Raw genomic sequence first — 16,399 nt, 5'->3', positions numbered from 1 at the left:
AAAACCCTATTAGTGAAGATGTTTTCTGTTGTGCATTTTTCATTTGAAATAAACAAACTACATCTATTTGTTACGATTAATTTAATGGCTGATCAAGTTCAAGGTCAATTCAATGCAGTCTAAATGTCAACAAGCGAAGCGTATACACCATCTCAGTATGGGCGGAGCGTTGCATTGTTTATCCGATATTATTGGATAATACACGTCACGCGTATACTTAACTTCATTTGCATACGCTAAAACGGTATGGGAAATAGAGTTTTTCACACGTTTATTGTTGTGTTTTGATTGCTGACACTTGTGACATAACGAGGTGGCGTTCTCTAAAAACACAATTACTTGACAGGTAAAAGTGGTCATTTAATGAAAAGATTGATGTCAATAAGGTGACTAATTAGCGGTCGCTGGTCGCGTTGAGCAAAAGTCGCTTAATACATTAAAGATATAGAGAGAAAATGATCGGGGGGAATTTAAAGTGGTCGTTTAAGACAAAAGTCGCTTAATACACGTGGTCGCATGGGCAAGTTAGACTGTATTAACAAAAACAAAAATCTTTCAACTTTCAATTACTCATTTTATTGTCACATTCATGAAACAATATACACTTATACAAGCAATCAATACAATATCTGACAATTTGAATTTCATATAACATCATACGAATATTCATTTGTGAACAACATGACATGAATTAAAACATTCTTGTTTGATATAACAAAGATTATCAAGTTGTTATCGTGTTTTTTTCCTCCAAAAATATCTTTTAATTCTTTTGAAACTAAACGGAGATCGTACGAATATAGGTATAATTAAATAGTTAAAGTCGCAGAAACTGTTTGTGTGCAACACCCACGAAAAGTGCAACATCTCTTACATTCTTTAGCTCCAGCTTAAGCAGTATTCAATCTTTAACACTAAATGGTTTTGTTTCATTGACCTCGAAAAATCAGCAAAAATTATCATACATCAATAATTATCATACATCATCTGACACCTAAATTTGTGTTTTTAACAATTCTAAAAAGTGGAGATCCTTCGAAGGCAATGGAAACATACATTTATGTTAAAATTGCAGACCCGGTTTGATTGAGTCTGTTCGTGAAAAACAAAGAAAATAATCAATATTTATCACGCCCTCTAGCACCGGCTAACTAAAGAAGATTATAGTCTTCATAATATCATTATGTTATCATCATCCAAATACATTTCCTTAACATACAGAACAGTCGGCATATATTGGTGATATTTGAAAACATTAAACTTGATATATAATACAAGCAACAACAACAATCATTCTTGTGAATACAGCAATGTCTAGGCAATTATTTAACATGGAAATATTGAAGATTCCGACCCAGTGGTGCATGGATTGAATTAACAATATCCTGTCTTATCATCATTCAATGTTAACAAACTTTGCAATAATATAATTATCAGACATATTGTTTTACTGTGGACATACACATGTTATTCTTAACAGTTACTAAACAGACACCTTATTAACATCTTGTCTTTCATAATAAAAGACACGTCTTTTACAGTTACGTCTATTTTTTCATCATAATTAATATCTATTAACAATTCTGTCATTAAGATGTTGAGATGTGCTAAATGGTAAAAACCGTGCAAGATATTTTATGAGACAATCGTTTTGTGCGCATACAAATGATATAAACTATAAAGTATAACATTATATTACCAGATGAGCGTGTACCTACTAGCCGACATGCATGCATATAAATAATTGATCAAGGTAGGGTCAGGTGAATGAAAGTTTTTTGAACTTATTAAACCATAATAAAGAAATTTAAGTCATTATTATAACAAAATTATTCTTCAAACCACATTTACACAGTTAAAACAAAGTTTTTTGAACTTATTAAACCATAATAAAGAAATTTTAGCCATTATTATAACAAAATTATTCTTCAAACCACATTTACACAGTTAAAACAAACAATCTTTCCAATCTGTCAAAAACGGCACAAAACAGAGAAAATGAGATTTTTGTTTTAATTTGATTAATTTAACATATGCATGTTCTAACCACTGTTCAGGATAGATAACTGATTTTGTCTAATAATAAACCAAAACGTACTGAATATCTGGAAAATTAACATATAATTTAAAAACTGATCTTGACAAGGTTTGAATTTGGAACGAACCATCATACTTTATGGGATAACAATATTAAATAAAGTCCATCAGACTTGAACGTTAAGACGGATTACTTTCGGCTAAAGCAGGATCAGCGTCATGACAAATATGTTCTCGCAGTACCCTTGATAATGGCTCTACAAACAGGACATTTTTTTACACGTGGAGCACAATCGTCACAAGCTACGAGATGACCGCACGGTAGAAACACGATGCACATATCCTTCTCCAAACACACTTTACAGACTTTTTCCCGCTTTAATCTGACGACTTCATCCTGCAGCCGGAGAAGTTCTGTAAAAATAGTTTCATTTGAAATATTAAATTACAATCCAATTAACATGTTTATTAAATTAATTCAACACCAAGTATATTGATAACACAAATATGGTTTTTACAATATCAAATACAATAAGTAATTGTACAGAATGTTTTTCTTTTTTTCGAGCATATTCTGGAGTTACAACTTAAAGGTGTAAATATAGCGAATTTCAGGTTTAGCATTATTTAGCAATTAAAAATTATGAGGTATATCTTATATTAAGATTATGAAGGAAAACGAGATTTGCATAACATGTGTGTCCAATCCTGTGCAACCTCTCTATTTATATTCGGAAGTGCAGTCCTACATCCAACGTCTGGAAAATGGTCAGGTGTGCCTTACTTTAGGGTTCTTATATAAAAATGGAGTGAAATAGAAGTTTCATCACAGCAACTCATAAAATACTGACAATGTTCTGAAGGCGATGTCAATTTTCTATGTAAAATATATTGTTGAATTTGTAGTGTGCATTCAAATTGTTCAGTATCAATTATCTACTGCCACTACTTTTCAACAACAAATAAATAGAATAAATATATCAAACATTGTAAAGAAATAACTTAACATACCGTTCTGCAACCTGTCTTTTTCTGTAACCATATTTTCTTCTTTCTTTTTCATGAAAAACTGTCTAAGGGCAGAGGAGAGGAAATTGTCTGCATTAGGTTCGGTCAGATTAGGCTCTGTCCTATTGATGTATTCAAGAATATCCATTGCCGATATTTCTCTGTCTCCTTTACATGCAAACAAGAAAATGTCATTACAATTTTGTATATTAGAGTAGGATATTTTCAAAATCACATTGAATTTTTTGTGGTCAACAATTTTTGCTTTTATATGGATTCTTCACAAAATAATTGTTTGATGAAAATGACTTTTAAAACAATATAATGAAATAAGCTGTCGTTTATACTACAGAATTCATAGCGATTGAAAGATAAGAGCATTGCATGAGGTGTAAACGCTCGTCTGTTTAGGGTAACCAATTTTGACAAAACCTCTTAACTCCAAACATATAGCTTTCGGAATCATTTCCCTTGCCTTATCCTGAACAGCCAGTTTTCAAAGTTTCAAGTTTACGACTTCTAAAATATTTTGATAATGGACTTCAGTAAAGTTTTTTGCACGACGACGCCGACAACAACGCTGTCGCGATTATAATAGCTCGGTTGTTTCTTCAACAGACGAGCTACAAATCATTGTAGTTCTGGAAAATGGGATATCACTACGAGAGCAATGAAATATTTGAAATTCTGTTTGGTTGAGTTTTTTTTACATAATAGAATGTCTACATTCACAATGTCCTCTAGCTCAATATTTGGTGGTATCAATTATTCAGCACTAAATTATTTGAATTCATGATCACGAAGGATAAGAAATACTTATCAATATTGAGCATGCTTTTAAGAGAAATGAAGTACAGATGTATATTTAAGAAAACAACAACAACATCAACAACAACAACAAAATAATAATAATATTGATAATAATTTAAGAACAATAAATACAACAACACTCAACAAAACAATGTATTGAAATGCACAAAAAAAGAATAAATTACCAGTGCATTTCAAGTGATATCAAATATTATCATGAATACGTATTTTAATTCTTAATTGATCTTAAGTTTCGATAACAAAACTTAAAGGACACATATGAAAACATAAGATGTAAAATGCATAAATTACCATTAAGACGTCGTAACTGTTGAATTGCATCCATTACCCTGTCAAAATCATGCCCTTTTTGCACCAGTCTTTGCACCTCATGCATGTAAATTAATCCATCTGATTCTTCCGTTGCTTGGTTACTACATCGATTCTAATCAATTAAAGAAGTGATGCCATTATTTTATGTTAAGTCACCAGATGAAAAGGTTAATGAATTTTTTCTAAAAAAGAATGTATGCTTTGGCAATTCAAAACAATAAGAAAACAAAAAAGCTGATTTCAAAAAAGAAATTTAAACCTACTTAAGAAGCAAAAAGATAAAATGACTGACCGTTAGAGTTATAATCAGTATTGTTAATATTTCAAAACATATAAACATTTAACTGAAACACTTAAATTGCTAACCTGTTCAGTTGTAAGCGATCGGACAAAGTCAGTCCCTCTAGTTCTAATCACGTGAAGACAGTTTGGAGAATGCAACGCGTGTATTCTCCATGGGTCGTTCTCAAGTTCCCGTCTTGGAAGTCTCAGCCCGCATGCAAAACATGTAATTTGACTATCTGTGCCGCCTGTAAAATAGTGCAGTTAAATAGCAAAAGAATACTTGTAACAAGATAATTGTTAGGCATACTTTTAGCGGAATTCCCTTTTTAAAATAAAAAAGGAAATACTAAATACTACCAATGACATGTATTTAAAAACCTGGGAAGGGATACTTCTTAACAACACAAAGAAACTAAAAATGACAAGTTAAACATTTTAGGATCGATGTTATTTATGAATCAAACATCTCTCTCGACAAAGTGCCGAATTAAGTTAGCAAAGCATACAAGTTTAGTATGTGAATCTAGAGTATTAAATCCATTTAGCAGAAAGTTGTTTTGATTAATTCAAAATATAGTTGTCAAGTTTGTTTAAAATGCATTTAAAGAAATGTCTTTTGTGTACATGAAAATATTTATAAAAGATAACTTATAATTGTATAAACTTACTAACCAGAATGATAAAATCCAGCATTTGCTAAACTTGAGGTTATTCCCGATAATCCTATAAGACAATTATGGTAGGAAGCCAGTCGTGATTGTACTGTTGTATACATGGAGCTATTGAAGCGTTCGACATTGCCATTAGAATATGTACTACGGTTTTCTCTTTCGCCATTAACAGGAACGTTTGTATTGCTACTGTTAAGTGCAAATGCGCAAGTTTCCGAATGATGACAATGCACTACGTTTGTATTTTCTCGTATTGATGCATCAAATCTTTGTCTACAGCAGAAACATTCAACAATTGTATCAACATCTGTATAGTAAAAGCCATCCCTTGCAAGTATCAAGCCTGATGGAGCATGTGATACTGCCTGTGGAAAGTTGTTGAAAGAAACAAATCTAGCCCATTCATGTCTCATCAATTCATGTCGATTTAGGTTGCCTTGGTGAATATCCCGAATGTAATCATCCAAACAGAACGCATGTAAAACTTGTCTATGTACAAATCTTAATATGTCACACTTTTTCAAATATTCCCATTTGAAATCAGGTTGATGTCCGTTTGTAATTTTAAGGAGAGAAGGTACCAAATATAGAACAAAGAGAACGTAATGCAAACGATATGGACTAAACTGAGTTTTTAAATGAGAGTTAAAAATAACAGCTTCAGTATTGCTAAGTACTAGCTGTTTAATAAAACGGACCAATTCTATAGCAATCGTAACACACAAGATAAGCAGACGAGTGTGTTTCGTCCCCATTTTGTTCCTGTTGATGGTCTTGTCTTCTATTCTGCAATTTTAAGCATTAAGAAACATCAAATTTGTTCATTGCAGAAATCAGCGATTAGACAAAACTTCAAACTTTCAGGCACTAAGTTCTCAGGTAATGTTTTGTACTTTCCATTTCGTATATCCTTTTAACTTCCGATATAAAATTATAATAGACAAATATGTATAAATGTTATCATACAATATTTAACAAACTTAAATAAACTTCTGCGAAAGTAATCGTTTATCAAGAACAAATATAAAGATAAGTTTTGTCTGAAATGTACTATGAATAAATTAAAAATGAACATACCTTTTGTCGTCCTAGGCTTATTAATTCCTCATAATATGTCTGTATTACTGGATCGTCTGCTTCTATCCATAGTCAAAGGGTTTATAGGATGTTATTATAAGTAACATTTGGGTTTTTCCAATATCAAAAAATAGCACAGGAAGCGCTATGGTAAAAAAACCCCCCAAAACAAGGAAGTTATTATTATAGGGTTGAATTATTTGATTAACGCATTATACACATAAATGATATATATACACTTACACTAACTAAACATGCACTATTTATAAAAGCACATTATCTACATGATTATATACACGTATCTACATTAATATCAATCAAAAAAAATATATCCTAAAAATATTCGAGATTATCTTATGAGAAGTGCTTTACTTGATCGCACGCTTTTATCTAGCCAATGTTTACGAAGTAGATGTTCACATTGTAACAATATAATTGTTGGTTCACAATTTAATAGCAGCATAACAGGTCATTCTTTTGATTACAATGTGTATTATTAATATTAATGTATGTTTAATTGCATAGTCTATGTAACAGATCGGCCAAGAAACGACCACATGGCTATAAAACAACACTAGTTTACTGATTTTTTTTACATATCTTTATAGATAAAGCTTTATACACTTGAAAGCCTGTTGATCTATAACAGAATAATAAGTCAGGGGAGATAATGTTTCGACTGTATTAATAATGATAATAGATGGAAGTTGATTAGAATTTCTTTCGTGAAATAGACTCTTTGAAGTTCTTTCATTAACACAAGAACTAATGTTTGATCTTTGAAAAGAAATTTTCTGAATATAGTATACTCGTGCATAAGCGTACACAATGTTTTCAAGCTTCGTGTAAGAAGATAGTATTTCTATTCTATACACTAGTATATAGGTAGTCCAAACAGACATGGCGGATGGCTTGCCCGTGGACGCCCTATTTTTGGCGTCCGCGCCGAAGCGCGGCGCCTCTTATGGAATGAAATCAGATTTTGGGACAGGGCGGCAGCAACTTCTCGGGCTTTTCAGTCGGTTATAATAGCCGATCATTCCAATTGGTATGAGGGTGTTTGATTATTTAAGATATGTACAATGAATAGCGAACTGGAGAATTTCGCAATGCAAATATATTCAAATGAAATAATCTTTTCCGTCAATTAATCTCGCTCTTCGGGATTTTATTATCATTTTGTAGTACATGGTATGTTATTGTTGTACATGTATCCGAAAGCTGTAAATAGAATGATGACCTTAGCCTGAAAATTTATTTATAGAGGAATGTATTATTCGCCGGTCTCCTATTGGTAATCCCCGGTCTCTCCCGGTCTATTTTGACCGCGATTTACTAGAGACCGGCGAATAGTATCACACGTTTATTGTCCGGTCTCTCCCGGTTTTTGAGTAGATATTTGATATCGTTACAGACAAATAAGTTTTTTTTCCAAAATGAATGTTTATCACTTAGTTTGGTTACAATAAAAAGTAGTATACGTAAAAAATCAGTATTAAAATGGCACATAAACACACAAAAATGAAAACAATATTTATAAAATATGTAAAAAAATAATATTAATATAGATATTACAATTATTGTATAATAAAACATGCTCAACATGATCAACATGGTAATAAGTGTGAACAGATATCTTAAGAAGGGGTCTTCGCTAACAGCGATAACATAATAAGGGACAATACGCAAGTGTGGTGTTGATCAGGCGTTACGCAAATGGATTATAAATGATTGTATATATCCGTTGCTATTATTCATCACGATATTACATTTATGACCATAAAAAATAACAATTATAATATAATATTATATAATTATGTATTTTATTATTTTCAAAATGTAAGAGAAAATCGCCAAGTAACGTGCTAATATTAATGTATTATTCATATAACAAAATAGATTATTACAAAAAATATTCAATTCAATTGCTGCATTTTTTGCTTGGACGTCCTTTGATGCTTTGCATCAATGCTTTTCTTGTATATATTATTTGTGTCGTTTTTTTATCATATGCTATGATTATTTTCATGGCGGTTTACAGATAGAAATAGTCAAATCTTGTTAATTGTATATGTTGCCGTCAAGTAACGACGACAATGATAGTTCACTTTGTTAGCAGAGAAAAGCTCTATATACTACGTCAAGTACAAACAGATTTCACTACGATAATATAAATCATGATTTATAAACGAAAGATTGCCAAACCTCTTGATGAGCAGAGCTTTTTTGCAAACATGTCAAATGTTGACAAAACAGTGTGATCATAGTCATAGTAAAATACATGCGGTCTATTGCAACGAACCCCATCTTCATTATATTTCCTTGTTTTGTGTCTTTGCCTATGCGCCATCTATCGACTGAAAAAGGAGCAAACGCATTTGCAAGTGATACAAACAACGCAAACGGAAAAAAAATACTATAGCAGCACCTAGATATGCATATATCTATTATTCGAAACAAAATAAAAAAGTACAAATATTGGAGATGTTAACGAAGCACAAACAGAAAAAACTATTAACAACCTTTGTAGATATTCAACGATTTTTTTTCAAAATATAGGGCATACTTTTTAAAGATAACTTTGCGCACTGCAGGAACTAACAATCGTGCAGATTTCAACTTTATATTTATTATATTTTATTTCTATTTAACGAATACAAACTAATCACAGATTATAATTATATTATCATCTATAAATAATGAAATGGGTGAGATTTTTCGGAAACAGTAACAACAATAACGACGACGACGACAGTAACAACTAAAACATATAAAAATTTAATATTTTCTGTTTTTGAAAAAGTATGGCATTTTTAGATCTTTGCTCAACTGTTGTAACTTTATCCTTGTTTGAAAGATAGTAATTCAACTGCAGTAAATGTGATTTTCCTTTTTCTGAAAAGATATATTTTACAACTGTAGAGTAAAAGAACAAGTACCAAATTCTACAAGAGCACATCAATATATTAAGTACCAAATTTATAATTTTGAGAGAGAAAGCAAATTACCAAAATGATTCAGATACCTTCAATAAGACCTGGATTCTTTTTTGTCAAAAGATAGAGCTATAGTTAACCTTTCATATGTTTGTAAAGCTGAAAACGATAGCCAGAAGTATAAATGATCAAAAATATATTACTTGCAAAACCTGTTTTCTTTCTCTTTTTTCTTCTTCTTTTTTCATATAAAAACAAATATATAATTTAGTTCCTTGTTAACTAAAAATATATATAACATATGATTATATGTATCATTGGTAAATATGGTTGTAATTGTATATTGGTCATAACCCTTGCAATACATTATATGCTTGTTACAGTTATATTATTTCATATGTTTTTATATACACAAATATAATGTACGGAATAGAGTAAGATGTCCTCGACCTGCATATACCTATTGACGAGAAAAATAAATAATGTCAAAAAAAAAAAAAAAAAAAAAAAAAAAAATCGCGTGAACGTGTTACATGAGATATGTGTTTGCAAAACAATGAATATGCAAAAAAAAAATATACTTTTTATGATTGTTAAAGATTATGTATGCAGGAGGTTCATGATGTTTTTATGTTTGTTATATCTGATTTAATTAAAGTTACTGTGAAAGTTTCCATCGACCGTTTGAGTGAAAACTTTGTGCAAAAAGTTTTAACAGGTTGAAATGGATCTCTTTAAATAACCAGAGACTTTATAATTAAAGTCAGTAAAATATCGAAAGTTTCCAGGAAACGATTTCGAGAACTGTGATACAAGAAATTGAATCTGTACCTATACGTGTACAGCAAAGGCCAATGTCTAGATTTTTTGTTGTTGTAAAAACACTTATTAATATAAGACATTTTTGTAGTTAAAAAATGAACGAATCAAACAATTATGAAAGGAAAGAATCTATTGGAATATATATAACCATTATTTAGCCTATTTAATGCACTTGTTAATGTAATGTTGCTAAATATATGTACCTTGTTTTCGTATAAACAGTAAACATGTTTCACTTCGTTTCAACTGTACTCCAGTATCTTTTAGCACACACCGCTCAGTTTTATCGCTACGCTCATAATATGTTACGCCACATATATTTAAATGAATAATAAATATTAGACTTAAATTGAGAAACATAAATTAACATATAATGAAGAGTGTAACGATTTCTATTACCATGATTAATAATATATTATATTATATTACAGGTGCACTTTCAGATGAGGCTGATGATTACGAGGGGGCTTTTTATTTAGCTTGGGCGGCATTTGGGTTATCAGGGGCTATTTGTTTCCCACTGCGGGCGGTGTGCAGGTGGGAGCTTAGAAAAGCAAATGTGTAGCTACCACTGCTAATATTGAACTACAGAACGTAAAAAACGCAGTTGAAGTTTGATAGATAAGCAATCATTATCAACTTTAAGTGTTCATTGCAAAGCTGACATTTTATGTCGTGACATAGAGTAACAAATGCATCTGTTTTTACGTACTTCCACGCTTGTATTTACTTTCAAGATTATATAAAGTTCTACTCGGGGAGTATACATTTTTGTATAATGGTTGTTTATTTGAATTTTTTATTTGAATTCAATCTTCCATGTTAAGATTGAATTTGTACTTAAATAATTCAGTATTACATTATTTTATAAATAAATATGATGTTTTCTTGTTTTTAAATTACACGCTACGTTTGTTGAAAACATGCAATAAATTTGTGAAATGTTAAAAAAAAATAAAATAAAAATAAAAAAATAAATTAAGTTTCATATCGAAAATGGAAAAAGTGCAACACCTTTAATCTTATGCTTCAAAATAGGTGCTTTCAAATGATACGAAAATCATGTGTGCAGTCAACGAATTAAGAATTTTATTAACATTTAAAACAAACAAACTGAAAGCCCTGTATTTCTGCATGACAACACTGCAGCACACAAATGAGCTTACTGTTACAGTTTTGTTTTTGATACAAACGAGTGTCTGCCCATACATGCATCGTATTCTCCAGACAACACCTTGTGTCTTTTCTTCTCTACTGAACTAAAATAAACCGTCTAGAAGCAACATCACAACAAGAGTAGAAACGGACATGGGTAGACCATTTTTCAGTATTTGAAAGGTATACCTAACGACTATGTTGAAGCATTTTTTTTTAAATTGGACTAAACGTCTGAAACTTGTTCAACTTTTCTGTAAAGGAAATTATTTCGGAGGTTTGAAATAAAAATGTAAATTATTTCCTCTTTTGTTAAATCAATTGACCATATTACATTACATATTGATCCATCCTCGTAAAAATTCAGTTTTCGTGTATTTAACCCTTTACCTCATATATACGCGAAACAACGCACTTTCGACCGCAAGTAGTCTTTTAGGCCACAAATAGTGAAAAAAATGTCCTATTTGGGCCCCAAATACATGTTTTTGTTTGAGAAATGTTGCTAAAAAAGTGAGCACTTTTTCGGCGCCGCCCCCTCATCCAAAAGATACATCAGGGGGTTGCCAAAGGGGATGTGCCGAGGGTTTGAAGGGGGGCGGTAGTCCCCCTCATCGCCAAGAAATATTTGGACTTGTGAGAGGCTAAAAATGACCCCAGATCGATCATAAGGTAACGTGTAACCAACGATGAAAAGCCTTTGACTCTATCACAATCCCTTGAGAAGTTGCAGGACTTTTAAATAAATTTTGATGGAAAAAATTGAGGCAAACTAGTGATTTTTGGAACGTTTGAGACATCCCCTCGTTGCCATGGTAACAGGAAATTAAAGACTGAGCATGTCGTTACAAAGGCAATGGTCCAGTTAACATTTGTGCCAAGTTTGATTAGTATTGAAGCATTTTTCATAGTTTCATAGCAGTTTGAACTTGTAACAGGAGGCTTTTCAGTGAAAACGGCCATTTTTCACAATATGCTCATGAGGGAAAGGGTTAACTAAAAAAATGAAAAATGTTACAAAACAACAATTTTTCAACAAAATTAGGTGAAAGACCACATGTTAACAAGGAAAAACTAGATGTTGGGTAATTCTAAAGTTTTTCATCATTTTTTGTTAACCCTTTACCTCATATATACGCACAACAACGCACTTTCGACCCCCCTCTTTTAGGCCGCAAATAGTGAAAAAAATGTCCTTTTTGGGCCCTAAATACATGTTTTCGTTTGAGAAACGTTGCTTAAAAAAGTGAGCACTTTTTCAGTGAGCACTTTTTCGGCGCCCACCCCCATCCAAAAGATACATCAGGGGGTTGCCAGAAGGGGGATGTGCTCCCTTCTGTTACGGGGGGGGGGGGGGGTGAAGGGGGTGCGGTAGTCCCCCTCATCGCCAAGAAAATTTTGGACTTGTGAGAGGCTAAAAATGACCCCAGATCGATCATAAGGTAACGTGTAACCAACGCTGGAAAGCCTTTGACTCTATCTCAATCCCTTGAGAAGTTGCAGCTCTTTGAAATAAATTTTGATGGAAAAATCGAGGCAAACTAGTGATTTTTGGTAATTTTAAGACGTCCCCTCGTTGCCATGGTAACAGGAAATTTAAGACTGAGCATGTCGTTACAAAGGCAATGGTCCAGTCAACATTTGTGCAACAAGTTTGATTAGTATTGAAGCATTTTTCATAGTTTCAAAGCAGTTTGAACTTGGAACAGGAGGCTTGTCAGTGAAAACGGCCATTTTTCACAATATGCTCATGAGGGAAAGGGTTAAATGTGACAAAATGTGAATACAAATACAAAAACCCCGCTCTTCTTAACCGTCATAAGGCTGTTATATATAATTATATTTGATTTACTGTACCAAACTTTTCAAGATCAAAGGGTATGGTAAAACAACCTTAATACATAAAAGTCTGACGGCTTATAAGGCTTTCGGATCTTTGCAATGTTATTTAATCTTCAATATCAACACGGAGGTCATTGTTAATTACACGATTATGCAAGGGAGCTCTTTAGGCAACATTGTGGTCGCCTTCAAAATAACGTCACTAGCGTATAAGTGTATAATTAAAAAACTTTTTTTGTACTTTTCACTGTTTAAAAATAATAAAATGTAGCCAAAGTGGATTCAAAGTGGACACTTTAAAGATGTCAAAACATTACTATACAGAAAATATCGCAAATTTTGTTCGATTTAGCTTGATCATGGTTGGCAGTGGTAAAATGCAAGCAACCACTTGAGCACGGGCTTTGTCAGTACTTAATACTGAAATATTATATTGTGCTATAATGGGCAATCAATTGGGTGTAGCGATTGTCTCTTTATGTCTTTGAAGCACACATCATTTCAAGATTTTAGATACATAATTGAAATGCCAGACGAGGTATTGTTTAACATATTGTTCCCGATTATCTATTTCCTATTGATTATAATATTGCTCTGTTTGTGTAAATAACATTTGATATGTCTTCATAAAAAGTTAATGAAAATTGGAGAAAATCGTATCGTTTTCTCTATCATTTTGAGTAAATATTCATGTACCCCTTAAATTATTCTTCCTCCTCATGAGAAGGAAGAAGCTCACTGAGACATGTCAATATTAAACTTTATATCTAGAAGTCCAAAGCATTCAGAAACCATATATTTTATTGTACCAAATAATCATCGTATTGTCTACTTCCGGCTCCTCTACTTGTACTACAGTTTATAACCATCTTTTTGGATAAATTTAGTGTTGTCCTAGAAGGAATTTTGGTAGGTTAAAGTTGTGTTACTTATGTTTGCTTTTGTTAATCATTTTGTAAATAATATCCGAATAAAAAGAGTAAAGGAAAATATCTAATAGTAAAACATTACTTATTTATCAGATTCATTTATAATTACAACATCATCTTGTGCAATGGAATTCTTTCACTTTTAAAATATCAAAATAATTGTGCATTTGGGTTTAATATATATTTTAAATGTAAAATGCGATTGCTGTTGATAATGGCCATGTAACGTTATGGTTTGGATTTTGTAAGAAATACAAATAATTAGGTACCTGTTATTGACGCCATGAATAACGTCCCTTCATTCGAATTACGTGCAGCTCTTTGCTGTACAGACTGTTATTATGCCTCAAAAATATTTGTCAACTATGAACAAAGCGTTTTCTATTCTTGGTTTATACAAATTTATTTTAGTTCGATTGTGTTGGAAGCTATAAGCTTATTGAAACACTCTCGAATCCGTTCCTGGAACCAACCAGTACTAAGCAATGAATGTAAAGTTTCTTGCTCAAGGAAACAACGGCTTGCCCCTGACAGCGTTTGAACCCACGCGGTCAGCAATCCTTAGATTTCTAGTTCGACGCGTTAACCACTCGGCCACGTCTATTCTTGAGGTTTTCATAAACAAATGCTATATATTTCCAATAACTTAAAGTGTAATGAAAATTTATCACAAGAAATATGTATGATTTAATATAATAAGATATGTTAATATCTATGAATGATATTAAACATTAAAAGTGAGATACAAAAACTGGCTAACTATCTTAAATCTTTTTTTAGGAACAAGTCATTTAGGTTTTCCAAACTATGAATACTGCTTTGTAATGTTTATTTTTAGTAACATTTGTAAACTATGAGTTATTCGGTATTCGGTACCCTAGTACTTAGTTAGGAAAATGATAAAATCAATCTCATGTGTTTAATAGCTATCTATGCGTGAGTGTTTTTTTCGAACGCAAAATCAAAAACATGCCTGACTTCACGGACTATGTCAAACTTGATTCGACGGCTTTAAATAGCTGTCTCGGAAATTCGAAATTGACAATATGGCAACTATGGTTACCGGTGCCCAGAGCCGTACTTCAAACAGAGGAAGATAATAATTTTAGTCAGACTGGTTTGTTTCCTACTGTTGGTTTTGAATTTTTTAACTTAGAAAAATGACACCATTTTGTACACAATTAAACAACATAACAATTTAACATTTCTTAACATGTACCAGTACCTTGCCTACATATATACTTGTGTAATCTGGATTGATCTTACATCACTTATCAGTCGATATAACGTTTATGCGTCCGAGATACTTCACGATGTCTCTTATTAAGGCAAACGGAGAGTTCAAATTGAATTATAGAATCTTTACACACACAATGGATGAGAAATCACTATTGCGACATAAGGGTTTCAGTTTCCTTACCTTACTGATATTGGTTGTTGCAGAAGTGTTAGAAAGTAAATTATTCAAATCACGTGTGGGAACGGGGAAACCTTTAATTAATTACTTTCAACTTGTTATCAAAATCTTGTTGACTCATTTGAACAAGTTCATGTGCGTCTTTTTCTGAATGTTTAATCTTGTTGATGATAACTTATATTTGACATATTATACTAAGGCTAATCTGAAGTTTTTAAGTATACGAGTATATGAGTGACTAGAGTGACTAGAAGTTGAGGGTCAGGATAGGTGAGGGGCTGTACCCCTCCGTATATTTGAACCTCCTCTTCATCATTTACATTTATTTACTGTCAATACAAGTCTTCCATTTATATTGTCCTATTATTTCTACGTTTTCTATCAAAGATTTTTTATAATGGGTCTTACGTCACAGTAACCAACACAGTATAGGTAATACGGCGACTTTTCAGTTTTACTGGTGGAGGTAGACCTGAGGTGTCCCTCTGCGCGTTATTTCAGGCACAAATGGACACCTGAGTAGAACCACCGACGTTCCGTAAGCTAGCTGGATGAAATAATCCGAAAATGCTTGCGCAGCTCGAGGACATTTTTTAGTATGTTATTTAAGAAATAATATATCCAAAACAGTGATTTTATCGCTCAATAACGTTCGGATGCGAGGAATTATATCACGAGGGCGTGCCCTCGTGATATAATAATGCGCATCCGAACGACAAACAGTGATGTTATCAAGCGATACAATCACCGATTTGGATATATTATTTCGATTCTTACACGACATCAACAAATAAATGTTGCCGTACACCTGATTTGTTTCCGTACTTATTTTCAGCGCGTCGCATTTTAGTGGTTACGTTAAATGTATATAATGATTACGTCACAAGTCTAACTATAAAAATCTTTTATTGTTAATATCAACACATTCGGTATCAAAATATTTATTCAAGTCAGTTTTGTTCTATATGATATAACTGAGAGAATAGAAATGTTTTCTTTTTTAAATTGAACAGTACCAGTCTCAATATAAACCTACTGATGTAACAGAAAACACTGATTACATACTTGTAAATGCAA

General features: G+C 32.2%; 1 protein-coding gene across 1 annotated transcript; it reads right to left on the bottom strand.

Moving 5' to 3' along the window:
- Positions 1–553: 553 nt before the first annotated feature.
- Positions 554–6,540, bottom strand: LOC132743685 (baculoviral IAP repeat-containing protein 2-like). The gene is made up of 6 exons (XM_060732239.1): positions 6,222–6,540; positions 5,146–5,930; positions 4,555–4,718; positions 4,168–4,300; positions 3,049–3,213; positions 554–2,451 (listed from the first exon to the last, which is right to left on the bottom strand). Exons 2-6 carry the CDS (start codon positions 5,897–5,899, stop codon positions 2,255–2,257), a joined length of 1,413 nt encoding a protein of 470 aa, XP_060588222.1. The 5' UTR covers positions 5,900–5,930; positions 6,222–6,540; the 3' UTR covers positions 554–2,254.
- Positions 6,541–16,399: the final 9,859 nt, after the last annotated feature.

Source organism: Ruditapes philippinarum, unplaced genomic scaffold (assembly GCF_026571515.1).
Source record: "Ruditapes philippinarum isolate M1 unplaced genomic scaffold, ASM2657151v2 ctg8478_1_1_1_1, whole genome shotgun sequence".
Lineage (NCBI taxonomy): Eukaryota > Metazoa > Mollusca > Bivalvia > Venerida > Veneridae > Ruditapes > Ruditapes philippinarum.
The sequence above is the reverse complement of the archived record's forward strand: the minus strand, read 5'-3'. Positions and strand labels throughout refer to the sequence as shown.

What these genes read in the sequence shown, in the direction of transcription:
- LOC132743685 (XM_060732239.1), bottom strand. Translation starts at nt 5,899, where the DNA reads ATGGGGACGAAACACACTCGTCTGCTTATCTTGTGTGTTACGATTGCT. An exon ending in TGCTGGATTTTATCATTCTG is followed by an intron (nt 4,719 to 5,145) that starts GTTAGTAAGTTT and finishes ACTATTTTACAG; the next exon opens with GCGGCACAGATAGTCAAATT. An exon ending in AAAAGACAGGTTGCAGAACG is followed by an intron (nt 2,452 to 3,048) that starts GTATGTTAAGTT and finishes CTATTTTTACAG; the next exon opens with AACTTCTCCGGCTGCAGGAT.